This window comes from Anomaloglossus baeobatrachus, chromosome 5 (assembly GCF_048569485.1).
Source record: "Anomaloglossus baeobatrachus isolate aAnoBae1 chromosome 5, aAnoBae1.hap1, whole genome shotgun sequence".
In the NCBI taxonomy this organism is placed as follows: Eukaryota; Metazoa; Chordata; class Amphibia; order Anura; family Aromobatidae; genus Anomaloglossus; species Anomaloglossus baeobatrachus.
In genome coordinates, this window is record NC_134357.1 from 40589353 (window position 1) to 40616262 (window position 26910).

A 26910-nucleotide genomic window follows, 5' to 3' on the forward strand; every position below is an offset into this window, starting at 1 on the left:
CTTCTTTTTGTATTAAGATGTAGATTGACAATGCAGCTTTTCTCTCTCTCCTCCTCGCTAGATGCTTACAGCTGCCTATGTACTAACCAAGTTCCGGAAGTGATGCTGCTGCTCTGTCAGTATCTCGCCCTCTGCGGAGACATCCAGCTCATGCTGGCCCAGAACGCCGGCAATCGAGCCGCCTACTTCGAGGAATATAATTATCAGACGAGGGACGATCAGGAGATTCTGCACAGTCTGCACAGGGAGTCCAGCTGTGAAGGTGAGTTTTGCCGGCGTCTCCTCACTATTTCTAATGTATAACCTCTTCCACTCTAATGTGCTTTTCCCACAGTGGAAGATCTAGTGGGAATTAGCTGCACCTAATAAATGGCCCATTAAAAAGCAAACTTGGAGAATCACAAACTTTGCAAAAAAAAAAACGCCTTGCAGAGGCAGTAATGAGGTGCTATAAAAAGTCTGGCAAATCTGCAATTATTTTGTCTGCCGTTATAATAATAATAATAATTAATTTATTCATTTATATAGCGCTATTAATTCCATAGGACTTTACATATATTGGCAACACTGTCCCCATTGGGGCTCACAATCTAAGGTCCCTAACTGTATGTTTTTGGAGTGGGGGAGGAAACCGGAGGAAACCCACGCAAACACGGGGAGAACATACAAACTCCTTGCAGATGGTGTCCTTTGGTGGGAATTGAACCCAGGACCCCAGCGCTGCAAGACTGCAGTGCTAACCACTGAGCCACCGTGCCGCCCATTATCTGACCCTTTGTTCTCTCTAGCTGGTAGGATATACAAATGGCAATTGGAAAGGTGTGTATTATGATTATCTGCTGCATCTGTGTTGCATCTATTGAGACTGTGCCTGTTGTGAGGCTCTGCAATAAATGAGGTGTGAGGTGCATATGGTGAGGCTGTGCAGCAGCTGAGGTGCATATGGTGAGGCTCTGCAGCAGCTGAGGTGCATATGATGAGGCTGTGCAGCAGCTGAGGTGCATATGGTGAGGCTGTGCAGCAGCTGAGGTGCATATGGTGAGGCTCTGCAGCAGCTGAGGTGCATATGATGAGGCTGTGCCACAGCTGAGGTGCATATGGTGAGGCTGTGCCGCAGCTGAGGTGCATCTATTGAGACTGTGCCTGTTGCGAGGCTCTGCAATAAATGAGGTGCGGGGCACATAGTGAGGCTCTGCAGCAGCTGAGGTGCATATGGTGACACTGTGCAGCAGCTGAGGTGCATATGGTGACGCTGTGCAGCACCTGAGGTGCATATGTTGACGCTGTGCAGCACCTGAGGTGCATATGTTGACGCTGTGCAGCACCTGAGGTGCATATGGTGACGCTGTGCAGCACCTGAGGTGCATATGGTGACGCTGTGCAGCACCTGAGGTGCATATGGTGACGCTGTGCAGCACCTGAGGTGCATATGGTGACGCTGTGCAGCACCTGAGGTGCATATGGTGACGCTGTGCAGCACCTGAGGTGCATATGGTGACGCTGTGCAGCACCTGAGGTGCATATGGTGACGCTGTGCAGCACCTGAGGTGCATATGGTGACGCTGTGCAGCACCTGAGGTGCATATGGTGACGCTGTGCAGCACCTGAGGTGCATATGGTGACGCTGTGCAGCACCTGAGGTGCATATGGTGACGCTGTGCAGCACCTGAGGTGCATATGGTGACGCTGTGCAGCACCTGAGGTGCATATGGTGACGCTGTGCAGCACCTGAGGTGCATATGGTGACGCTGTGCAGCACCTGAGGTGCATATGGTGACGCTGTGCAGCACCTGAGGTGCATATGGTGACGCTGTGCAGCACCTGAGGTGCATATGGTGACGCTGTGCAGCACCTGAGGTGCATATGGTGACGCTGTGCAGCACCTGAGGTGCATATGGTGACGCTGTGCAGCACCTGAGGTGCATATGGTGACGCTGTGCAGCACCTGAGGTGCATATGGTGACGCTGTGCAGCATCTGAGGTGCATATGGTGACGCTGTGCAGCACCTGAGGTGCATATGTTGACGCTGTGCAGCACCTGAGGTGCATATGGTGACGCTGTGCAGCACCTGAGGTGCATATGGTGACGCTGTGCAGCAGCTGAGGTGCATATGGTGACGCTGTGCAGCACCTGAGGTGCATATGGTGACGCTGTGCAGCAGCTGAGGTGCATATGATGAGTATGTGCCGCAGCTGAGGTGCATGTGGTGAAGCTGTGCACCATCTGAGGTACATTATGGTGAGGCTTTGCACCATCTGAGGTGCATGTGGTGAAGCTGTGCACCATCTGAGGTGCATTATGGTGAGGCTGTGCACCATCTGAGGTGCATATGGTGAGGCTGTGCCGCAGCTGAGGTGCATATGGTGAGGCCGTGCCGCAGCTGAGGTGCCTATGGTGAGGCTGGGCAGCAGCTGAGGGACTTTTCTAGCTGAGGTGACCATGAATCCATCTATACCTTTCTTTCTTTCAGGGTTTTCCTTTATCACTGACCTGATCACTGACTTGGAGTGCCAGCTCTCCATCAGCTGTAAATGTTATGAAGCCGCCAACGACATCCTGATTGTCACAAACCTCAAGACCCAAAACCCCGAGCAGCAGACTCAGGTCCTGAAGAGACTGGGCAATATCCGCAATGAAATCGGAGTGTTTTACATGAACCAGGCAGCCGCCCTCCAGACTGAGCGATCGGGTAAGTTCTCTTTTCTTTGTCGCTCCATTGGGAGACCCAGACAATTGGGGTGTATAGCTATTGCCTCTGGAGGCCACACAAAGTATTACACTTAAAAGTGTAAGGCCCCTCCCCTTCTGGCTATACACCCCCAGTGGGATCACTGGCTCACCAGTTTTGTGCTTTGTGCGAAGGAGGCAACACATCCACGCATAGCTCCACTTTTTAGTCAGCAGCAGCTGCTGACTATGTCGGATGGAAGAAAAGAGGACACATATAGTGTCCCCAGCATGCTCCCTTCTCACCCCACTGTATGTCGGAGGTGTTTGTAAGGTTGAGGTACCCATTGCGGGTACGGCGGCAGGAGCCCACATGCTGATTCCTTCCCCATCCCTTTTTACAGGGCTCTGGGTGAAGTGGGATTTACCGGTCTCCAGGCACTGAGACCGTGCTCCATCTACAGCCCCTGGAGAAGATGCTGGATGGAGCGGAGTACATCAGGGACATGGCCCTGCTTCCTCAAGGTACTCTGTGTCCCCGTGCATTTGGCGCTCACACCGCAGCATGCTGGGTGTTGTAGTGCGCCGGGGGACATCAGCGCTGCGGCGCCTGTGCCATGGCCTCATTCAGCTTTGCTGAAGCAGGCTCACTTATGGGAATTGGTCGCGCCGGCCGCAGGGACTGCGGCGCGGCTGGCACTTGTGGTGCGCCGGGGACTTCAGCGCGGCCCGCGCTTTTACGGCGGCCGCGCTGATAACTAGAGTCCCCGGCTTTTGCGGCCTGCTTCCGTTCGTTCCCGCCCCCAGACCTGCCAGTCAGGAGAGGGGCGGGACGCTGGCCACTTCTATGAATCGGTCGCGCCGGCTGCTGGAACTGCGGCGCGGCTGGCACTTGTGGTGCGCCGGGGACTTCAGCGCGGCCCGCGCGTTTACGGCGGCCGCGCTGTTAACTCGAGTCCCCGGCTTCTGGGCCTAGTCTCCCTTCGTTACCGCCCATAGCCCTGACAGTCAGGGTAGGGGCGTGACGCTGCATAGAGCAGAGCTGAGAGCTGGAGTATGTTTTGCATACTCCACCCCTCTCACTGTGTGCACTGTGAATCCGGATTCCCGCACTTTCTCAGGCACGCCCACGGCTTCCTTCTCTACAAGGACACCGGCAGCCATTAGTGTCAGTTTCTGTACAATACAGAGACAAGTGTGGAAGACCCTGGCATTCTGATAGTCACACAATCGCTGTAACAGGCGTTAAGCAGCACCTGTGGTGCTAACCCCACTAGTGCAGAAGTGCACTTATAGATATGCTTGTACTATATACATTGCACTGTTTGGTCGCACGTTGTATATACCCTCCTGGATTATGCGGAGGAGTTATCAGCATATTCTCTGTGTAAAACAAAGGTGCAGAACCACATGTTTTTCTATACAGCTGGTACAGCATGTACGGCTATACGGCCGGCAGGTACATAGACTCCCATTGTATGCACTAATGGCCAGGGGATGAGGACGGTGTCTGCAGTATTTACTGACAGTTTTTCTGAGACTATGGCTATGATACTAGAAGCCTAGCAGTCCGGACATGTCTCTCACAATATGGGCACTGTTGAATCATTGATCCATGGCCCCCCTCAGTGTGAATAACTAACAGCTCCGGGAATGTCACACGCATCCCAGAGTCACGGCTCTGCACGGACGTCAGTCCCAGACAGCCTAAGTGGGCTCGCTATGAGCGGCCTCGGTTTCATCAGGGTCCTAACAGAAGGACTCGCTGTGTAATGAGGCGGAAGTAGCGGCTCAGGATTCTGATCCTGAGACCGCTCTCAATCTGGATACACCTGATTGTGACGCCATAGTAAATAATCTTTATAGCGTCCATCTATAGAATGTGGGTTATTTCTCACAGCTCCTCCAGTGGAGGAGTCAGCTTCACGTATTTTTCTGGACCACTCTGCCTTCAGAGAGGCAGTCCAGGAACACCACGCTTATCCAGATATGCGCTTCTCCAAACGGCTTAGGATACACGTTATCCCTGTCCCCTGAGGCGGCTTCCTCATGACTTGCGGCCTCGGTCGGTAGCAGGCTCTCCCGCCTTGGCGATATTTAGCTGCCATAGGTCAATGACCATTGAGTGTGAGACATTCTGTCTCACGGGTACAGGATAGAGCTCACTTCTCGTCCTCCAACTCGATTCTTCAGAATTTCTCCACCTCCCGGCCGGGCCGCTGCTCTTCTGCAAACAGGGTGCACTCTATAGGCAGAAAGAGTGATGACCCCCGTTCCTCTTCAGGAACAAGGTCACGGTTTTTACCCCAAATTCTTTGCGGTACCTATAACAACGGGCCGTTCCGTCCCGTTCTGGATCTAAAAATGCTCAGCAAGCTCGTGGACACCAGGCGGTTCCGGATGGAATCCCTCCGCCATGTCATCGCCTCAAGGTCCCAAGGATATTTCCTACCATCATTAGGCATCAAGGATGCTTATCCACACGTGCCGATTGATCCAGAGCACTAGCGTTTCTACGCTTCGTTATAGGAGACGAACACCCTCTGTTCGTAGCTCTACCTTCCGGCTAGCGACAGTCCAACTGGTCTTCGCCAAGGTCAGGGCAGCAGTAGTCACAGTCCTGCACTCTCAGGGTCACTCTGTGGTCCCGTATTTAGACGATCTACTTGTCAAGGCACTCTCTTAGGAAACATGCCAACACTGCCCGAACGTTGCGCTGGAGACTCTCTAGAGTTTTGGGTGGATCATCAACTTTTTAAAGTCAGATCCGACCCCGACCCTATCGATAACATATCTAGGCATAGAGTTTCTTACTCTCTCAGCGATAGTGAAGCTGCCGCTAGACAAACAGCATTCACTACGGGCTGCAAGCTCTTCTTTAAGAACCAGTCGCACACATTGAGACGCCTCATGCACTTCCTACGTAAGATGGTAGCAATGGAGGCAGTTCCTTTCGCGCAGTTTTACTGCGTCCACTACAATGGGACATTCTCCGTCAATGGGACGAGGAGTCGACGTCCCTCAACAGAGTCGTCGTTCTTTCTCAGGCGGCCAAGGAATCTCTACGGTGGTGGATTCTTCTCACCTCTTGGTCAAAAAGAAGGTCCTTCCTATCCCCGTCCTGGGCGATAGTTACGACAGACGCGAGTCTATCAGGGTGGGGAGCAGTTTTTCTCCACTACAGCGCTCAGGGTACGTGGACTCAGCAAGAGTCCACTCTTCAGATCAATGTTCTTGAACACAGAGCAGTGTATCTTGCCCTACAATCCTTCCAACAGCGGCTGGAAAGCAAGCATATCCGACTTCAGTCGGACAGCTCCACAGCGGTGGCATACATCAACCACCAAGGAAGAACGCGCAACCGGCAAGCCTTCCAGGAAGTCCGGCAGGTTCTGATGTGGGTGGAAGACACGGCATCCACCATATCCACAATTCACATCCCAAGTGTGGAAACTAGGAAGCTGACTTCCTAAGTCGCTGAGGTGTGGCCGAAAGAGTATGGTCTCCTCACCCGGACGGGTTTCAGGAGATCTGGCGCCGCTGACAGAGGCCGGACGTCGATCTAATGGCGTCACGGCACAACAACAATGTGCCAGCTTCATGGCACGGTTTCACAATCATCGAGCTCTGGCGGCAAACGCCTTAGTTCAGCATTGGTCGCAGTTCCAGCTACCTTAGGTGCCACCTCTGGCATTGTTGCCCAGAGTACTGCGCTAGATCAAGACCGACTGCGGCCGCGCCATCCTCGTCGCTACAAATTGGCCGAGGATGTTGTGGTACTCGGTTCTGTGGTGCCTCACGGTAGGCTAACCGGGGGCACTACCAGACCAATCAGACTGGCTGTCTCAAGGGCCATTCTTCCATTTGAATTCTACGGCCCTCAACCGGATGGTGTGGCATTGAGTCCTGGAACCTAGTGTCGTCAGGATTACCTCAGGACGTGGTTGCCAACATGAGACAGGCTAGCATACCAACGTCCGCCAAGATTGACCACAGGACGTGGAAGATGTTCTTATCTCGGTGCTCGGCGCAGGGTGTTTCTCCCTGGCCGGTTGCATCGTCTATGTTTCCTTCCTTCCTGCAATCTAGGTAGGAAAATGGGTTGTCGCTCAGTTCCCTTTAGGGACAAGTCTCAGCGCTATCTGTATTTTTTCAGAAACGACGACTTCCTCAGGTACGCACGTTCCTACGGGGAGTTTGTCTTCTCAGCACTCCGTACAAGCGGCCGTTAGAGCCCTGAGATCTGAACAAGGTTCTAATTGCTCTCCAGATGCCGCCTTTCGAGCCTTTGAAGGATGTCTCCCTTCCCGTTTTTCACGGGAAGTGGCCTTCTAGTAACGGTCTCGTCTCTTAGGAGGGTTTCCGAGCTAGCAACGCTCTCATACAAACTCCCTTCCTGGTCCTTCACCAGGACAGGGTAGTTCTGCGTCCGGTTCCGGAATTTCTCCCTAAGGTGGTATCCCATTTTCATATCAATCAGGATATCACCTCACCTTCTTTGTGTCCTCGTCCAGTCCATCAATTTCAGAAAGATTTGCATCTGTTGGTTCTGGTGAGAGCACTCAGGTTCTACTTCCCGCATGGCGCTCCTGCGCCACCCGGATGCACTCTTTGTCCTTGTCGCTGGTCGGCGTAAACAGTCGCAAGCTTCCAGATCCACCCTTGCTCGGGGGCTCGAGGAACCAATTCTTGAAACCTACAGTTCTACTGGGCTTCTGGTTCTCTCAAGGCCGAAGGCCCATTCTACCAGAGCCGTGGGTGCATCCTGGGCATTACGGCACCAGGCTACGGCTCAGCAGGTGTGTCAGGCACCCACCTGGTCGAGTCTACTTATTTTTACCAAGCATTATCAGATGCATACCTACGCTTCGGCAGACGCCAGCCTAGGTAGATAAGTCATTCAGGCGGCGGTTGGCCACCTGTAGGAGAGGGCCGTTTGACGGCCCTATCATGAGGTATTCTTTTACCCACCCAGGGATTGCTTTTGGACATCCCAATTGTCTGGGTCTCCCAATGGAGCGACAAAGAAGAAGGGAATTTTGTTTACTTACCGTAAATTCCTTTTCTTCTAGCTCCAATTGGGAGACCCAGCACCCGCCCTGTTTTCTCGGGGTTTTTCTGTTTTTTCGGGTACACATGTTGTTCATGTGGTATGGTTCAGTTCTCCGATGTTTCCTCGGATTGAATTGGTCTTTAAACCAGTTATTGGCTTTCCTCCTTCTTGCTTTGGCACTAAAACTGGTGAGCCAGTGATCCCACTGGGGGTGTATAGCCAGAAGGGGAGGGGCCTTACACTTTTAAGTGTAATACTTTGTGTGGCCTCCAGAGGCAATAGCTATACACCCAATTGTCTGGGTCTCCCAATTGGAGCTAGAAGAAAAGGAATTTACGGTAAGTAAACAAAATTCCCTTCTTTACTTACTAGTAACTTTACACACGGATTTTATGTGTAATATAGACAAAAATAATCAAGTTGGGCAAACCTGTAAGGGAGGGAGCTTGAAACAGAATGTAAGTCTACATAGTCCTAAAATGCATACACTCACATCTGTGAATGAGTGACCCTTGTTAAAGGGGAGAGGCTCCTGCTGCAGGCAGAAAATTTACAACCAGGCCATTGGAGAGTGCACAGGAGGAGAAGGGGACATGGCTCATCTATTGGACACACAACTTAATTTTTTTCTTTTTTTCCCGATGAGAGAAGATGCAGAGTAATTATCAGATGCAGAATATCCTCAGCGCTAACAAGTGCTTTTATTGAGCTTGTAAGTGCTGTTTTGAAGCTGACCATGATCGCGGTTGCCTCCTTATCCCGTCCAGCTTCAACACAGTGCTTACAAGCTAGACAGCAGCGGTGGTCGGCCTCCCAGGCAACAAGCTGTATGCAAACTGTTACTATCTAGCATAGCTGCACTCATGTAATGCAGGAGGGCTTGACACTAAGGCCGGTTTCCCACATCCGGCGTTTTGCTGCTTTGCCGGATCCGTCACACTCCGGTACAGTACAATGGCATCGCGGCAAGCTCCGGTCACATGCTGTTATGTGACCGGAGTTTGCTGCGATGCCATTGTAGTGTATTGCACTGTACTGGAGTGTGCCGGATCCGGCAAAACATCGAAATGCCGAATGTGTAAAACCGGCCTAAGCCAGCAAGTAGTGCTGGGAGGTCTTAGCGTTGAAGCCTGCAGAACTGTAAATGCAGCTCTGAGGTATAATACAAGCTGTAACTCCACATCCGACTTCTCAGTATCGTTGGTGGTCCCAGTAGTCGGACCCTCAATGACCATGTGCTATGTTAGCGTAAAGGTACCGGAATTATTTGTTAGCAGCTGATAATATTAGAAAGCCAATATATCGTATTTTCCAGTGCAGAAGACGAACCCCCACCCCCCACCCCCACCCTCCAACTTTTCCAGTGAAAATATAGAGTTTGGGGTATTCTCGCTGTATGTCTATCCCTCTTCCAACAAAGGAAGGCGATACTGTGGGCTCAGGGGTGTAGCTGCAGGCTCAACTGAATCTCCCGCTTATGGCTTACCAGGGTTACGGTGGAGGAGGAGTGGCGTCATAGGAGGCAGGGTCACAGGACGCGCTTGAGGGTGCCGCGGCGGGCGCAATTGAATCCCCCGGATATGGCTTACCAGGGCGACTGTGGTGAAGCTGGGTCATAGGGGGCAGGATCTCGGGGGTGTCGCGGCGGGTGCCATTGATGTGCGGGCCGGTAGTTTTCGGAGCTGTCACAGGATGCGATGTCTCAGCAGCAGGTGCACTGAGCTGACTGCCAGCTCCATTGAATCGCCCGCGGTTGACGAGATGGACTTCAAGAAAATGGCCACTGAGGCTGCGCGTGCGCAGATAGGACTCCGCAGCCATTTTCTTTAAGTCCACTGCATCAATCTGCGCATGCGCCGCCTCCACGGCCATTTTCTTGAAGTTCATCGCGTTAACCGCAGGAGATTCAATGGAGCCGGTAGTCAGCTTAATACACCCGAGACACCCTCATAGCCCATCCGCCCACCGATCAATGCACCCGCCGCCGAGACACCATCGCAGCCCGCAGATCAATGTACCCGCCACTGAGACACCATCGCAGCTCGCAGATCAATGCACCCACCGCCGAGACACCATCGCAGCCCGCAGATCAATGCCGCCCGCCGTGACACCCCTTAGCGCGTCCTGTGAGCCTGTTTGCGATGACTGTAATTATACACCCTATAAGAGAAGACCCAGCGCCGGAAAATACGGTATATTCCTCCCTCTAAACAATTCCATAGGAGCTGAATGTGAGGATGCGGCGATGGTATGCCTGCGTATCTTCCCGCCCTTTAAAAGCCAAACCCCTAGAAACAATCATATTCACAGGCACCAAATAACCCAAGTCTTGAGCGAAGGCTCAAAAACTTTCCCCAGAAGTTGACGTCTCGAGTTTCTAAGCTCCGTACGCTCCTGCCATGTCCTCCTGTAACCCCCGCAGCAAGCTACAATGTACTACTGATCTTCGTTCCTTTGCACATGTAGTTGGGCTCGTTAATGGAGTTCCTGCAATGCAATTTACATTTTCCCTGTTATTTTCAGGGCAGTCATATTTTTTTTTAAAGATTCTGATGCCGATAAACCTTATATTTATTTCCTCTTAATTTACATTTTTCTCTGCAATTTTCCTGCAATTTCAGCCCTTTTTTTTTCATTTTAAAAGCCTGAAGCCGGGATTCAGCGGTAAATGTTTAAGTGACAAAAATTGAGTATGTAATGGCAAACCGAAAAAAAGAAACAACTTTGCCTACCCGGGTTGATTTATAAGTGCAGTGTACGTGTAGGTTTACACAAGGTGATTTTTGCAGAATACTTGGAACATTTGTTAGGATTTTTTTTATTTTAAGATCCTTTTTTTGCAATTTTCTTCATCGTTCCTATGGGAGACCCAGACATTCGGGTGTATAGCTTCTGCCTCCGGAGGACACACAAAGTACTACACTCAAAAGTGTAGCTCCTTCCTCTGAGCTTACACACCCCCTGGAGAACCAGATCTAGCCAGTTTATCGCTTTGTGTTCAGGAGGCATACATCCACACATGCATTCTCATCTGATTTTTAATTTTTGGAAAGAGTTTGAAGAAAAGCGGGTCCAAGCCTGGACGTCCGGCATGTCCCTTCTCACCCCACTGTGTCGGCGGTGCTGTTAAGGTTGATTCCTGGGCTCTGGCTTGAAGTGGGAGCCAGCACGGTTCTCCATGCTTGGCAGGAGACCGGTCTCCATCCGCAGCCCTTCAGGATCCTGCTGGACCGGAGCACTCATCCCCAGGGACTTGGAACCCTGCGTCTCAGCAAGCTAAGTACCTGAGACGTTTATATATTGGGGGTCCCTGTACTTTATTGTTGTGGGAGAGTGTGCTGAGTGAGTTTTATGACATTTCCGGCGGGTTCTCTGGCTGTCGCCTGAGAACCGCGCCGATGTTGCCTGCGTGCTGGCCGCACCGCTCAAATTTAGGCCCCGGCTTCGCCGGAGGCCTACTTTCGGTTTCACTGCCCTCGCATGTCATTCATGCAGAGGATTAGCAACAACCAGGACAGTTGAAACAGACTTATACAAGGTAAAAGGCAACAACTTCAGGAACATATTGAAACAGCAGAAAAAAAGTCTTTAAATTTGCCTTATATTACATCATATCCCATGGCCCAAGAACCACCAACACCGAAAGTTGCACATAGAAAAACTTTAATTGGTTGGGTCAAGCATATAAATGTTACATGGGATATAAAAAATTGTAACACGTAGAAAGGTTAAATGACACATAAGAGCGAATAAAGAACCCCATGTGGGGCTGCATGGATCAACTTAGGTGCACACAAAAGGGTGTACTCCCAGCAGGGCCAGTGTGAGTGCCTTTTACAAAAAACATATGTTCACCTAATCAAGAACTCTAAGCACATTCCAGATAAATGCACAGGAATATATTCCCAGCAGAGCCAGTGTAAGTGCCTATACAAAGGTAGATTCACAGTAAGTGACAGAATAACACTTAAGTAAATGACAATAGGCATGTTACCCACACATATCGTCCGGTGAACAGGAGTATGTTCCCAGCAAGGCCAGTGTAAATGCCATTGCAATAAACAAGTTCACAGTTAGTGACAGTGTAACACTTTAGTACATGAGCATAGGCACATTACCCAGACATCTAGTCCAATGGACAGGGGTACATTCCCAGCAGGGCCAGTGTAAGTGCATGCAGTCACACAAGGGGAAAAAAGTCCCAATACGTATTTCGTGGTGACTTCCTCAGGGGACCCCTGAGGAAGTCACCACGAAATACGTATTGGGACTTTTTTCCCCTTGTGTGACTGCATGCACTTACACTGGCCCTGCTGGGAATGTACCCCTGTCCATTGGACTAGATGTCTGGGTAATGTGCCTATGCTCATGTACTAAAGTGTTACACTGTCACTAACTGTGAACTTGTTTATTGCAATGGCATTTACACTGGCCTTGCTGGGAACATACTCCTGTTCACCGGACGATATGTGTGGGTAACATGCCTATTGTCATTTACTTAAGTGTTATTCTGTCACTTACTGTGAATCTACCTTTGTATAGGCACTTAGGCTATGTGCGCACGTTGCGTAAAAACATGCAGTTACGCTGCGCTTTGTAGCGCAGCGTAACTGCATGCGTCCTGCGTCCCCTGCACAGTCTATGGAGATTGTGCAGGGGCCGTGCGCACGTGGCGTCTAAGAGCGCAGCGCTTCGGCTACTGCCGAAGCGCTGCGCAAAAAGAAGTGACATGTCACTTTTTTCCTGCGCTTTGCCGGCAGCTCCTGCTCTGTCTATGGCAGGAGCTGCAGGCAGAGCGCATGGAATCGGCGCTCACTACGGACATTTCTGCAGCGATCTAAAGCGCACATGTGCTCTTCAGATCGCTGCAGAAATATCTGCAGGGCTAGTACGCAACGTGCGCACATAGCCTTACACTGGCTCTGCTGGGAATATATTCCTGTGCATTTATCTGGAATGTGCTTAGAGTTCTTGATTAGGTGAACATATGTTTTTTGTAAAAGGCACTCACACTGGCCCTGCTGGGAGTACACCCTTTTGTGTGCACCTAAGTTGATCCATGCAGCCCCACATGGGGTTCTCTATTCGCTCTTATGTGTCATTTAACCTTTCTACTTGTTACAATTTTTCATATCCCATGTAACATTTATATGCTTGACCCAACCAATTAAAGTTTTTCTATGTGCAACTTTCGGTGTTGGTGGTTCTTGGGCCATGGGATATGATGTAATATAAGGCAAATTTAAAGACTTTTTTTCTGCTGTTTCAATTCATGCAGAGGAACAGCGCGGCTCCGCCCAGCGGCCGTTCTGCACAGGGGAGGGACACTCCTCACTGGGTACATGTCTCCTCCCCTGTAAGTCTCTTTGGCCCTCCAGATCCCGCTCTCAGAGTTGGTCCCGCCCCCTCTCTTCGCTCCGGCGGCCATTTTCTCAGCGTTTTTCCCTGCGATCAGCACTGGTCTGAAGCATCCCTGCTGAGGTGCTTGGGGGTCCGGGCTTCGGGATCTGGAGGGCACACAACACCGCTCCAGCGGTCTGGTAAGCCACAACCTCTGGTTGTGGACCTTTGTATATACTCTCTGGGGGTCATTCTGGCAGAGCCCCCACTCCAGCAGCATGTCTCACACGAGGAGCAAGGCTCCAAAGCTGTATTCAGTATGCACTGCATGTAAGCTCCTACTGCCTGAACCGAGCACCTATCCACATTGTGATGCCTGCTCTAACCTGACGATGCCTCAGCCTGGAATCGCACCCCCAGTGGTCTCTCCGGCTGCTCCGGCTCCTGTGGCTGAACCCCCGGCCTGAGTAGAATCCTTTTCTAGGTCTATCTCCCAGTCTTTTGCCGACTCCATGGGACAGCTGTCCAGGACTTTGCTGAACATGCATCAGCCCCCTTCACAGGGTGCCTCTGCTGCTAGGGGTCTCTCAGGACCGGAGCTCAGAGGATTCATCATCTGGTCCCAGACCCCGTCCTCCTAAGAGGAGACGCAGGGCTCCCTCTCCTTCCTCGTCCCGCGGCTCTTTTTCAGAAGCTAACTCGCAGGACGAGGAGGATGCCTTTACAGGGGGCTCGGAGACTAACTCCATGTTTCCCATTGATCTGTCCGAAAGTGACTCAGATGTTAGTGATTTGATTGCGTCCATTAATTCTGTACTGGATCTCAATCCGCCAGTATCAGAGGAGCAACCCTCTCTGGCAGAAAAGCACCAGTTTACCTCGCCTAAGAGGACAAAGAGTGTGTTCTTTAACCACTCCAGTTTTCAGGCCGCTGTGACCAAGCCTAGGGCCTGTCCTGAAAAACGCTTCCCAAAGCGTGGTTCTGATGACAGTTTTCCCTTTCCACCTGAGGTGGTCAAGGAGTGGGCTCATTCACCAAAGGTAGACCCCCCGGTGTCTAGACTCTCAGCCCGGACCGTTTTATCAGTGGCTGATGGCACCTCTCTTAAGGATTCCACTGACTGCCAGGTTGACCTTCTGGCCAAATCTGTATATGAGGCGGCAGGGGGCCTCGTACTCCCCAACTTTTGCAGCAGTGTGAGCTCTCAAAGCCATCTCTGCTTCTCTAGAGGAGATGCATTCCCTCGACAGGGAATCTATGCCCGAAATGGTTACCTTAACTTCCCAAGCTTCAGCTTTTTCATCCTATGCCATGTCTGCCATGCTGGAGGCTTCTCACCGCACTGCGGTGGCTTCGGCTAATTCCCTCGCTATCCGCAGCATCTTGTGCCTTCGAGAGTGGAAGGCAGATGCTTCTTCAAAGAAGTACCTTGCTGGACTCCCTTTTGCTGGGTCCAGGCTGTTTGGTGAACAGCTGGATGAAATTATTAAGGAAGCTACTGGCGGGAAGAGTACTTCCATGCCACAAACCAAAACCAGGAAACCTGTCCAGGTTAGGAATCAGTCGAGGTTTCGTTCCGTTCGTTCCTCCAACTGGTCGTCCTCTAAGCCCTCGGCCTCGTCCACTAACTCAGCCAAGGACCAAAAATCCAACTGGCGCACAAAAGCGCGTCCTCAGAAGACCGCAGGAGCTGCTGCCACTAAGGCAGCCTCCTCTTGACTATCTGTCCGCGCCAGCAACGTCTTTAGTCAGTGGCAGGCTCTCCCACTTTGGCGACGCGTGGTTTCAACACGTCTCCGATAAGTGGGTGCGGGATATCATCTCCCACGGCTACAGGATAGAATTCTCTTCCAACCCGCCAGACAGATTTTTTCTGTCAACTCCCCCCTGCTCCAAGGCCGCCGCCTTCTCTCAGGCCGTGGCATCCTTGCAGGCCAACGGAGTAATTGTACCGGTTCCCGCCCGGGAACGGTTCAGAGGTTTCTACTCAAACCTCTTCCTAGTCCCCAAAAAGGACGGTTCCTTCTGGCCCATCCTGGATCTCAAGCTTCTCAACAAGCATGTTCAGGTGCGGCATTTTCGCATGGAGTCTCTGCGGTCAGTCATTGCCTCAATGACCCAAGGGGATTTCCTGGCATCCATCAACATCAGAGATGCCTATCTGCATGTGCCAGTTGCAGTCTCACACCAGCGTTGGCTACGTTTTGCAATCGGAGAGGAACATTTCCAATTCGTGGTTCTTCCCTTCGGGTTAGCCACGGCCCCTCGGGTATTCAACAAGGTCATGGCAGCAGTGGTTGCGGTTCTGCACCTCCAGGGGTTGGCAGTGATTCCTTACCTGGACGATCTTCTAGTCAAGGCTTCATCCAGCGCAGACTGTCAGCGGAGTGTCTCGCTCACTCTCGCCACTCTAGTCCAATTCGGGTGGCTTGTCAATCTGCCCAAATCCACTCTGACTCCGACCCAGAGGCTCACGTACCTAGGGATGCAGTTCGAGACTCTGCCGGCACTTGTGAAGTTGCCCTTAATCAAACAGCAGTCCCTCCAACTGGCGGTGCGCTCTCTGCTGAGGCCCCGCCGTTATTCCATCAGGCACCTGATGCAGGTGCTGGGTCAGATGGTGGCGTCAATGGAGGCTGTTCCCTTTGCCCAGTTCCATCTGCGTCCACTGCAGCTGGACATTCTCCGCTGTTGGGACAAGCGGCCTTCCTCCTTGCACAGGCTAGTGGCTCTGTCGCCACAGACCAGGAGCTCTCTTCAGTGGTGGCTTCGGCCCCTCTCTCTGTCTCAGGGACGCTCCTTCCTGGCCCCGTCCTGGGTGATCCTCACCACGGATGCCAGTCTATCCGGCTGGGGAGCGGTATGTCTCCACCACCGAGCACAGGGCACTTGGACTCCGTCCGAGTCAGCCCTCTCGATCAATGTGCTGGAAACCAGAGCCGTGCTTCTGGCTCTCCTAGCTTTTCACCACCTATTGGCGGGCAAGCACATCCGAGTCCAGTCAGGCAACGCGACAGCGGTTGCCTACATCAATCACCAAGGCGGGACACGCAGCCGCCTGGCAATGTTGGAGGTACAGCGCATCCTTCAATGGACGGAGGACTCCAAGTCCACCATATCCGCAGTCCACATCCCAGGCGTGGAAAACTGGGAGGCAGATTATCTCAGCCGTCAAACCGTGGACAGTGGCGAGTGGTCCCTGCATCCGGCAGTGTTTCAGTCAATCTGCCGCAAGTGGGGCACTCCGGACGTGGACCTAATGGCATCCCGTCACAACAACAAGGTTCCGGTTTACGTGGCTCGCTCCCACGATCCTCAGGCATTCGCCGCGGACGCTCTGGTTCAAGACTGGTCCCAGTTTCGTCTGTCCTACGTGTTTCCCCCTCTAGCTCTCTTGCCCAGAGTTCTGTGCAAGATCAGAATGGAGGGCCGTCGAGTCATCCTCATTGCTCCAGACTGGCCCAGGCGAGCTTGGTACCCAGACCTGCTCCATCTGTCCGTAGAGGTGCCGTGGCATCTTCCGGACCGTCCAGACCTTCTCTCACAAGGTCCGTTTTTCCGCCAGAATTCTGCGGCTCTCAGATTGACGGCGTGGCTCTTGAGTCCTGGATCTTGACGGCTTCTGGTATCCCCCCTGAAGTCATCTCCACTATGACTCGGGCCCGTAAGTCTTCCTCTGCCAAGATCTATCACAGGACTTGGAAGATTTTCCTGTCCTGGTGTCGCTCTTCCGGCCATTCTCCTTGGCCTTTTTCCTTGCCGACCCTTCTGTCTTTTCTACAGTCCGGTCTGCAGCTAGGACTATCCCTTAACTCTCTCAAGGGACAAGTCTCAGCTTTGTCAGTTCCGTTCCAGCGGCGTATCGCCCGGCTGGCTCAGGTCCGCACATTCATGCAAGGTGCGTCTCACATCATCCTGCCTTACCGGCGGCCCTTGGGTCCCTGGGACCTCAATTTGGTTCTCACGGTTTTGCAGAAACCCCCCTTTGAGCCTCTTAGGGAGGTTTCTTTGTTTCGTCTTTCACAGAAGGTGGCCTTTCTAGTTGCCATAACTTCTCTCAGGAGAGTCTCTGATTTGGTTGCGCTCTCTTCGGAGTCACCTTTTTTGGTTTTTCATCAAGACAAGGTGGTTCTCCGTCCGACTCCGGACTTTCTCCCTAAGGTGGTTTCTCTTTTCCACCTTAACCAGGACATTACCCTACCTTCCTTTTGTCCGGCTCCTGTTCATCGCTTTGAAAAAGCGTTGCATACTCTGGATCTGGTGCGGGCACTCCGGATCTATGTGTCTCGCACCGCTGCTCTTAGGCGGTGCACCTCTCTTTTTGTGCTAACCACAGGTCGGCGCAAGGGTCTCTCTGCTTCTAAGCCGACCTTGGCCCGTTGGATTAGGTCAACCATTTCGGATGCCTACCAGTGTTCTCAGGTGCCTCTCCCACCGGGGATCAAGGCACACGCGACCAGAGCTGTCGGTGCCTCTTGGACTTTCAGGCACCAGGCTACGGCTCAGTAAGTCTGTCAGGCTGCCACTTGGACTAGCCTGCATACCTTTTCAAAGCACTACCAAGTGCATGCTCATGCTTCGGCAGATGCGAGCTTGGGCAGACGCATCCTTCAGGCGGCTGTCGCCCACTTGTGAAGTTAGGCTACGCCTACTTCTCAGTTTTTCTGTTTATTCCCACCCATGGACTGCTTTGAGATGTCCCATGGTCTGGGTCTCCCATAGGAACGATAAAGAAAAAGCGAATTTTGTTTACTTACCGTAAATTCTTTTTCTTATAGTTCCGTATTGGGAGACCCAGCTCCCTCCCTGTTGCCTGTTGGCAATTTCTTGTTCCGCGTGTTATCACCGGCTGTTGTTGTTGACAGAGTCTCCGGTTGTTCCGGTTTTTGCTCTGTTTTTACTTGTGGGTGGCTATTCTCCTTCAGCTTTTGCACTAAACTGGCTAGATCTGGTTCTCCAGGGGGTGTATAGGCTCAGAGGGAGGAGCTACACTTTTGAGTGTAGTACTTTGTGTGTCCTCCGGAGGCAGAAGCTATACACCCATGGTCTGGGTCTCCCAATAGGGAACTATAAGAAAAAGAATTTACGGTAAGTAACAAAATTCTCTTTTTCTAAAGCTCTCTTTATCTATGCTAGTGTATACAGGTGCAACTGCTCGTGGTTCTAGGTGCATATTGGACCTGACAGGTTCCCTTTAAACTTCTTGGCGCTGGCACATCTGATTACTACAAAGCAGATATCATTTTATTATTTTACCAGGACCTGTAAAGCTGTTCCACTGGTGTCAGTAGTAAAATCATCCTAACCCGTTCCCTTAACTGGGTCGGTACTTTTTACTATTGATGGATATTTTTAGAACTCACGGTACCACAGCCTGTCACTGCTGCCGACAAACTGATGGGTTTAGTTACGGAGCAGAAAAGCACAGGTCCGTTAACTGCATAGCGGCCACAGTGGGGTACTGTTAATCCTCTCCTATTCATTTGAGTGGGGCAGATGCGCAGTACCTAACCTCAGTTCACAGCCACGCCTTTTCCCCTCGCCTCCCGGGAAGTAAAGAATTTTTCCTATCCTGAGGATTGGAATTTGAGACCACCCCTTTAAAGGGAATCTGTCAAAAGGATTTCTCACGCCAAACTATTTTTATATGTAGCTCTTTCAATGACAAGTCCAGTAAAACCTTTTACACGGCCAGTCCATCCCGAAGTTACAGAGAAATCAATGTAACAAATGATATGCAAATGAGTCTGAAGAGCTATCTGTAAATCTACAGCCTCCGTCACTCCAGCTCTACTGCTCTATTCCCCACGCAGTGCTGCCGCCTCCTGCTTGACTGACAGCTCCTTTTTCTGAAATCACACAGCATAGGGGGGTGTGAGTCAAGCAAGAAGAGGCGGCGCTGAGTGGGGAATAGAGCTGGAGTGACGGAGGCTTCAGATCTACAGATAGCTCTTCAGACTCTGTTGCATATCAATTCACTTGATGAGATATGTAGGAACAGACTGGCCATGTAAAGGCATTGCTTCACTTGTCTTGGGAAGAGTTACATTTCTATTCCTTTGGCGTTTAAACATTCATTTTCCTCTTTTTGTCTTGCAGCAAACAGAGGCGTCTCCATTGCTGAGCAAGATTTATGGAAGAAAAGTTTTTCCAGTTTTGAAAGAGGGATTGCTAACTTCGAGTCTATTATGGACACCACCAACACTGCGCTCCTAATGTGTAACATGGGGCGACTGATGAGGATATGTGCCCAAGCCCACTGCGGTAGCGGAGACGACGAAAGAAGAGGCGAATACTCTCTAGAGGAGGCACTGTATTATAATAAGGTGAGCAGCACATGACACACACACACGCAATACGTAATAGATTGAGCCGTGATCTTGAGTTAGACTATAATACAGCTATATCAAACATTAGTGTGTGTGTGTGTGTGTGTGTGTGTGTGTGTGTGTGTGTATATATATATATGTATATATATATGTGTATATATATGTATATGTGTATATATATGTGTATATATATATATATATATATATATATATATATATATATATATATATATATATATATATATATATATATATATATATATATATATATATATATATATATATATATATATATACAAATACAATTATATATACACACACTAGAAGGTGGCCCGATTCTAACGCATCGGGTATTCTGGAATTTATTGTGTAGTTAATATTATTTTCTTCGGCGCTCCATTGGGAGACCCAGACGATTGGGTGTATAGCACTGCCTCCGGAGGCCACACAAAGCAATTACACTAAAAAGTGTAAGGCCCCTCCCCTTCTGGCTATACACCCCCAGTGGGATCACTGGCTCACCAGTTTTTCTGCTTTGTGCGAAGGAGGTCAGACATCCACGCATAGCTCCACTGTTTGTAGTCAGCAGTAGCTGCTGACTATATCGGATGGAAGAAAAGAGGGCCCATATAGGGCCCCCAGCATGCTCCCTTCTCACCCGCGGTGGTGCTTGTAAGGTTGAGGTACCTATTGCTGGTACAGAGGCTGGAGCCCACATGCTGTTTTCCTTCCACATCCCCTGGAGGGCTCTGTGGAAGTGGGATCTTGCCGGCCCCCAAGCCCTGAGGCCGGGCTCCATCCACAGACCCAGAGAACCTGCTGGATTCGGAGCATGAGTACAGTCAGGGACAAGGCCCTGCATCATTCAGGTACTCGGTGTCCCCGGCAGGCACGGACACTCTCAAGGCTTGCTGAGCGTTATAGTGCGCCGGGGACAGTAGCGCTGTGCGCTGGGGTTAGGTCACTGCAGCTTTGCTGAGTGACGTTACATGTTGGGAACTACTGCGCCGACCGCTCCTGGAGCGGCGGCGCAGCTGCGACTTGTGGTGCGCCGGGGACCTTGCGCCGACCGCGCTTTTACGGCGGCGGCGCTTCCATACTTTAGTACCCGGCTTCTGCGGCCTAGCGCCGCTTCGTTCCCGCCCCCACCCTGTCAATCAGGGTAGGGGAGAGACGCTGCTCAATTGGCAGCGCCGAGGGCTGGAGCTTTATTTACATGCTCCAGCCCTCTCACTAGGCACAGGGGGAAGCAGGCTTCCCGCTCTTCGTCTGTATACGCCCAGGGCCCGCCCCCCCTCTCCACAAGGACGCCGGCAGCCATTACACATGCAGTCTGGCTGGGGAAAGGCAGCAGGCTCTGGGAGACCCAGACTAAAGGGATTTCGGCGACCACACACCCGCTCTTAAGCGGGCGGTAAGCAGCATTTTAGTGCTAGCCCCACTAGTGCCTCAGTGATATATTCGTGTACTTTTTTCTTAGTACCATATATATATATATATTTATATAGTTGCACTGTAAGGTCGCTTCTTGGCTAGACACCCTGTACTGCTCTGAGGAGACAGCAACATGTCATCCGCAAAACGCAAGGGTGCCAAGGCACAGGCTGTGTACACTGTTTGTACTGCATGTGGGGCTGATCTACCGGCAGGCTCCAATGACTCACATTGTGTGCAATGTTCAGTCCCAGTGGCACTTCGCCAGCCAGAGCCTATTGTGGTGGTAGCCCAGGCAGAGCCGCCTGTGAACCCTGCCCCGGTGACGGGGACAGATTTTGCAGTTTTTGCTGATAAAATGTCTGTGACTATGACAAAAATCCTTGAGGCCTTGCAGTCCAGGCCAGTTACTCAGACCATGGACACTGCTGTGTCTATGCTCCCTGGTCCCCCTCAGTTGGAACTAATCCGTACTTCAAGGGGGTCTCAAGCTTCACAGGCTGAAGTCTCTGACTCAGATGACAGTCCCAGGCAGCCTAAGCGAGCTCGCTGGGAAAGACCCTCGACGTCATCACACTGCTCAGGGTCTCAGCGACAAGAGTCTCTCTGTGATGAGACTGAGGACGGTGCTCAGGATTCTGATCCTGAGGCCCCTCTCAATCTGGATGCCCCTGATGGTGACGCCATGGTTAATGACCTTATATCGTCAATTAACAGACTGTTGGATATTTCTCCCCCAGCCCCTTCAGCAGAGGAGGCAGCTGCACAGCAGGAGAAGTTCCATTTCCTGTATCCCAAGCGTAAACTAAGTGCTTTTTTGGACCACTCTGACTTCAGAGAATCAATCCAAAAACACGACGCTCATCCAGACAAGCGTTTCTCTAAACGTTCTAAGGATACCCGTTATCCTTTTCCCCCTGAAGTGGCCAAACGCTGGACCCAGTGTCCAAAGGTGGATCCCCCAATTTCCAAGCTTGCGGCTAGATCCATAGTCGCAGTAGAGGATGGCGCTTCACTTAAAGATGCCAACGACAGACAGATGGACCTTTGGTTGAAATCTGTCTATGAAGCTATCGGCGCGTCGTTTGCTCCAGCATTCGCGGCCGTGTGGGCACTCCAAGCTATTTCAGCTGGTTTAGCACAGGTGGATGCTATCATACATCCAGCAGTACCGCAAGTGGCGTCCCTAACTTCGCAAATGTCTGCGTTTGCGACCTATGCTATCAATGCGGTCCTAGAATCTACGAGCCGTACCTCTATGGCGTCCGCAAATTCTGTGGTTTTGCGCAGAGCCTTGTGGTTAAAGGATTGGAAAGCAGATGCTGGTTCCAAAAAATGCTTAACCAGCTTGCCATTATCTAGAGACAGACTGTTTGGTGAGCCATTGGCTGAAATCATCAAACAGTCCAAGGGTAAGGACTCTTCCTTACCACAGCCCAGAGCAAGTAAACCTCAACAGAAAAAGTGGCAGTCGAGGTTTCGGTCCTTTCGAGGCTCGGGCAAGGCCCAATTCTCCTCGGCCAAAAGGACTCAGAAGGAACAAGGGAACTCAGATTCCTGGCGGGCTCACTCACGCCCCAGGAAAGCAAATGCAGGAACCGCTTCCAAAGCGGCTACCTCATGACTTTCGGCCTCCTCCCTCCGCATCCTCGGTCGGTGGCAGGCTCTCCCGCTTTTGCGACATTTGGCTGTCACAGGTCAAAGACCGGTGGGTAACAGACATTTTGTCTCGCGGGTACCGAATCGAGTTCAGTTCTCGCCCTCCACTTCGGTTCTTCAGAACCTCCCCACACCCCGACCGAGCAGATGCCCTGCTGCAGGCGGTGGACTCTCTAAGAGCAGAAGGAGTCGTGATCCCTGTCCCCCCTCAGGAACGAGGGCGAGGATTTTACTCCAATCTCTTTGTGGTTCCAAAAAAGGACGGCTCCTTCCGTCCTGTTCTGGACCTAAAACTGCTCAACAAGCATGTGAACGCCAGGCGGTTTCGGATGGAATCCCTCCGATCCGTCATTGCCTCAATGTCTCGAGGAGACTTCCTTGCCTCAATAGACATCAAAGATGCCTATCTTCACGTGCCAATTGCTACGGAGCACCAACGTTTTCTACGTTTTGTGATAGGAGACGACCATCTTCAGTTCGTAGCTCTGCCATTCGGTCTGGCGACAGCTCCACGAGTTTTCACCAAGGTCATGGCGGCAGTGGTGGCAGTCTTGCACTCTCAGGGACACTCGGTGATCCCTTACTTGGACGATCTACTTGTCAAAGCACCCTCTCAAGAGGCATGCCAACTCAGCCTGAAGGTTGCGCTGGAGACTCTCCAGACGTTCGGGTGGATCATCAACTTCTCAAAGTCAAATCTGTCACCGACCCAATCACTAACGTATCTTGGCATGGAGTTTCATACTCTCTCAGCGATAGTGAAGCTTCCACTGGTCAAGCAGCGGTCACTACAGACTGGGGTGCAGGCTCTCCTTCAAAGTCAGTCGCACTCCTTAAGACGCCTCATGCACTTCCTAGGGAAGATGGTGGCGGCAATGGAGGCGGTTCCATTTGCGCAGTTTCATCTGCGCCCACTTCAATGGGACATTCTCCGCCAATGGGACGGGAAGTCAACATCCCTGGACAGGAAAGTCTCCCTTTCCCAGACGGCCAAGGACTCTCTGCAGTGGTGGCTTCTTCCCACCTCATTATCACAGGGAAGATCCTTCCTACCACCGTCCTGGGCGGTGGTCACGACAGACGCGAGCCTGTCAGGGTGGGGAGCAGTTTTTCTCCACCACAGAGCTCAGGGTACGTGGACTCAGCAGGAGTCCACCCTTCAGATCAATGTTCTGGAAATCAGAGCAGTGTATCTTGCCCTACTAGCCTTCCAGCAGTGGCTGGAAGGAAGGCAGATCCGAATTCAATCGGACAACTCCACAGCGGTGGCATACATCAACCACCAAGGGGGGACACGCAGTCGGCAAGCCTTCCAGGAAGTCCGGCGGATTCTGACGTGGGTGGAAGCCACGGCCTCCACCATATCCGCAGTTCACATCCCCGGCGTAGAAAACTGGGAAGCAGACTTCCTCAGTCGCCAGGGCATGGACGCAGGGGAATGGTCCCTTCACCCGGACGTGTTTCAGGAAATCTGTCGCCGTTGGGGAAGGCCGGACGTCGACCTAATGGCGTCCCGGCACAACAACAAGGTCCCAACCTTCATGGCACGGTCTCGCGATCACAGAGCGCTGGCGGCAGACGCCTTAGTGCAAGATTGGTCGCAGTTCCGGCTCCCTTATGTGTTTCCACCTCTGGCACTCTTGCCCAGAGTGCTACGCAAGATCAGATCCGACTGCAGCCGCGTCATACTCGTCGCCCCAGACTGGCCAAGGAGGGCGTGGTATCCGGATCTGTGGCATCTCACGGTCGGACAACCGTGGGCACTACCAGACCGACCAGACTTACTGTCCCAAGGGCCGTTTTTCCATCGGAATTCTGCGGCCCTGAACCTGACTGTGTGGCCATTGAGTCCTGGATCCTAGCGTCTTCAGGATTATCCCAAAGGGTCGTTGCCACCATGAGACAGGCTAGGAAGCCCACGTCCGCTAAAATCTACCACAGAACGTGGAGGATATTCTTATCCTGGTGCTCTGCTCAGGGAGTGTCTCCCTGGCCATTTGCATTGCCTACCTTTCTTTCTTTCCTGCAATCTGGGTTAGAAAAAGGTTTGTCGCTCGGCTCCCTTAAGGGACAGGTCTCGGCGCTATCCGTCTTTTTTCAGAAGCGTCTGGCACGACTTACTAAGGTGCGTACGTTCCTACAGGGGGTTTGCCATATCGTGCGGCCGTTAGATCCATGGGATCTGAACAGGGTACTAGTTGCCCTCCAGAAGCCGCCCTTCGAGCCTCTGAGGGAGGTTTCACTTTCTAGACTATCACAGAAAGTGGCTTTTCTGGTAGCGATCACATCTCTTCGGAGAGTGTCTGAGCTAGCAGCGCTGTCATCCAAGGCTCCTTTCCTGGTCTTCCACCAGGACAAGGTAGTGCTGCGTCCCATTCAGGAGTTTCTCCCGAAGGTGGTATCCTCTTTTCATCTTAATCAGGATATCTCTTTGCCTTCGTTTTGCCCTCATGCAGTTCATCGGTATGAGAAGGATTTACATTTGTTAGATCTGGTGAGAGCACTCAGAATCTACATTTCCCGCACGGCGCCCTTGCGCCGTTCGGATGCACTCTTTGTCCTTGTCGCTGGTAAGCGCAAAGGGTCGCAGGCTTCTAAGGCCACCCTGGCTCGATGGATCAAAGAACCAATTCTTGAAGCCTACCGTTCTGCTGGGCTTCCGGTTCCATCAGGGCTGAAGGCCCATTCTACCAGAGCCGTGGGTGCGTCCTGGGCATTGCGACACCAGGCTACGGCTCAACAGGTGTGCCAGGCAGCTACCTGGTCGAGTCGGCACACTTTCACCAAACATTATCAGGTGCATACCTATGCTTCGGCGGACGCCAGCCTAGGTAGAAGAGTCCTGCAGGCGGCAGTTGCCTCCCTATAGGGGAGGGCTGTCTTGCAGCTCTAACATGAGGTATTCTTTACCCACCCAGGGACAGCTTTTGGACGTCCCAATCGTCTGGGTCTCCCAATGGAGCGCCGAAGAAGAAGGGAATTTTGTTACTTACCGTAAATTCCTTTTCTTCTAGCTCCTATTGGGAGACCCAGCACCCGCCCTATTGTCCTTCGGGATTTTTGGTTGTTTTTCGGGTACACATGTTGTTCATGTTGAACGGTTTTCAGTTCTCCGACGTTACTTCGGAGTGAATTTGTTAAAACCAGTTATTGGCTTTCCTCCTTCTTGCTTTTGCACTAAAACTGGTGAGCCAGTGATCCCACTGGGGGTGTATAGCCAGAAGGGGAGGGGCCTTACACTTTTTAGTGTAATTGCTTTGTGTGGCCTCCGGAGGCAGTGCTATACACCCAATCGTCTGGGTCTCCCAATAGGAGCTAGAAGAAAAGGAATTTACGGTAAGTAACAAAATTCCCTTCTTTGTTTTATAGATAGATGTTGTTTGTAGTTGCCAAGTATTTGTGTAGTGCGCTGTAAATGTTCTGGGTGTTGTCTGGGTGGGGGTGTGTGAGAGCGGTGTTTGTGTGTTGCGTTGTTTGTAGAGCGCTGTGTGTCTGCAGCGTTGTGTGTGTGTGTGTGTGTGTGTGGTGCTGTATGTGTTGCACGGTTTTTGTGGGTGTGTGTGTGTTTTGGGGGGAGGTATGTTTTGTGTGTGTGTGTGTGTGTGTGTGTGTGTGTGTGTGTGTGTGTGTGTGTGTGTGTGTGTGTGTGTGTGTGTGTGTGTGTGTGTGTGTGTGTGTGTGTGTGTGTGTGTGTGTGTGTGTGTGTTGGAGGAGTAGTCCTGGGGGGAGAGGAGTATAATAGGGGGAGCAGTCCTGGCGGGAGAGGAGTATAATAGGGGGAGCAGTCCTGGAGGTGAGGAGTATAATAGGAGGAGTAGTCCTGGGGGGAGAGGAGTATAATAGGAGGAGTAGTCCTGGAGGTGAGGAGTATAATAGGAGGAGTAGTCCTGGGGGGAGAGGCGTCTAATAGGAGGAGTAGTCCTGGAGGTGAGGAGTATAATAGGAGAAGTAGTCCTGGGGGAGAGGAGTATAATAAGAGTAGTCGTCCTGGGGGAGACGAGTATAATAGGAGGCGTAGTCCTGGGGGAGAGGAATATAATAAAAGGAGTAGTCCTGGGGGGAGAGGAGGATAATAGGAGGAGTAGTCCTGGAGGTGAGGAGGATAATAGGAGTAGTAGTCTTGGGGGGAGAGGAGTCTAATAGGAGGAGTAGTCCTGGGGGTGAGGAGTCTAATAGGAGGAGTAGTCCTGGGGGGAGAGGAGGATAATAGGAGGAGTAGTCCTGGGGGGAGAGGAGGATAATAGGTGGAGTAGTCCTGGGGGGAGAGGAGGATAATAGGAGGAGTAGTCCTGGGGTGAGAGGAGGATAATAGAAGTAGTCCTGGGGGGAGAGGAGTATAATAGGAGGTCTATAATAGGAGGAGTATAATAGGAGGAGTAGTCCTGGGGGGAGAGGAGGATAATAGGTGGAGTAGTCCTGGGGGGAG

At 51.7% G+C, this 26910-nt stretch overlaps 1 protein-coding gene across 3 annotated transcripts in view; it reads left to right on the forward strand.

Moving 5' to 3' along the window:
• The window catches only part of EDRF1 (erythroid differentiation regulatory factor 1), a 182963-nt gene that overhangs the window by 99073 nt on the left and 56980 nt on the right, over positions 1-26910 (forward strand). For all 3 annotated transcript variants that reach the window (XM_075348435.1, XM_075348437.1, XM_075348436.1), the window contains 3 exons: positions 62-262; positions 2472-2690; positions 19162-19388. In XM_075348435.1, the coding sequence (XP_075204550.1) occupies positions 62-262; positions 2472-2690; positions 19162-19388 (647 nt within the window). The remainder of the gene's footprint in view (positions 1-61; positions 263-2471; positions 2691-19161; positions 19389-26910) is intronic.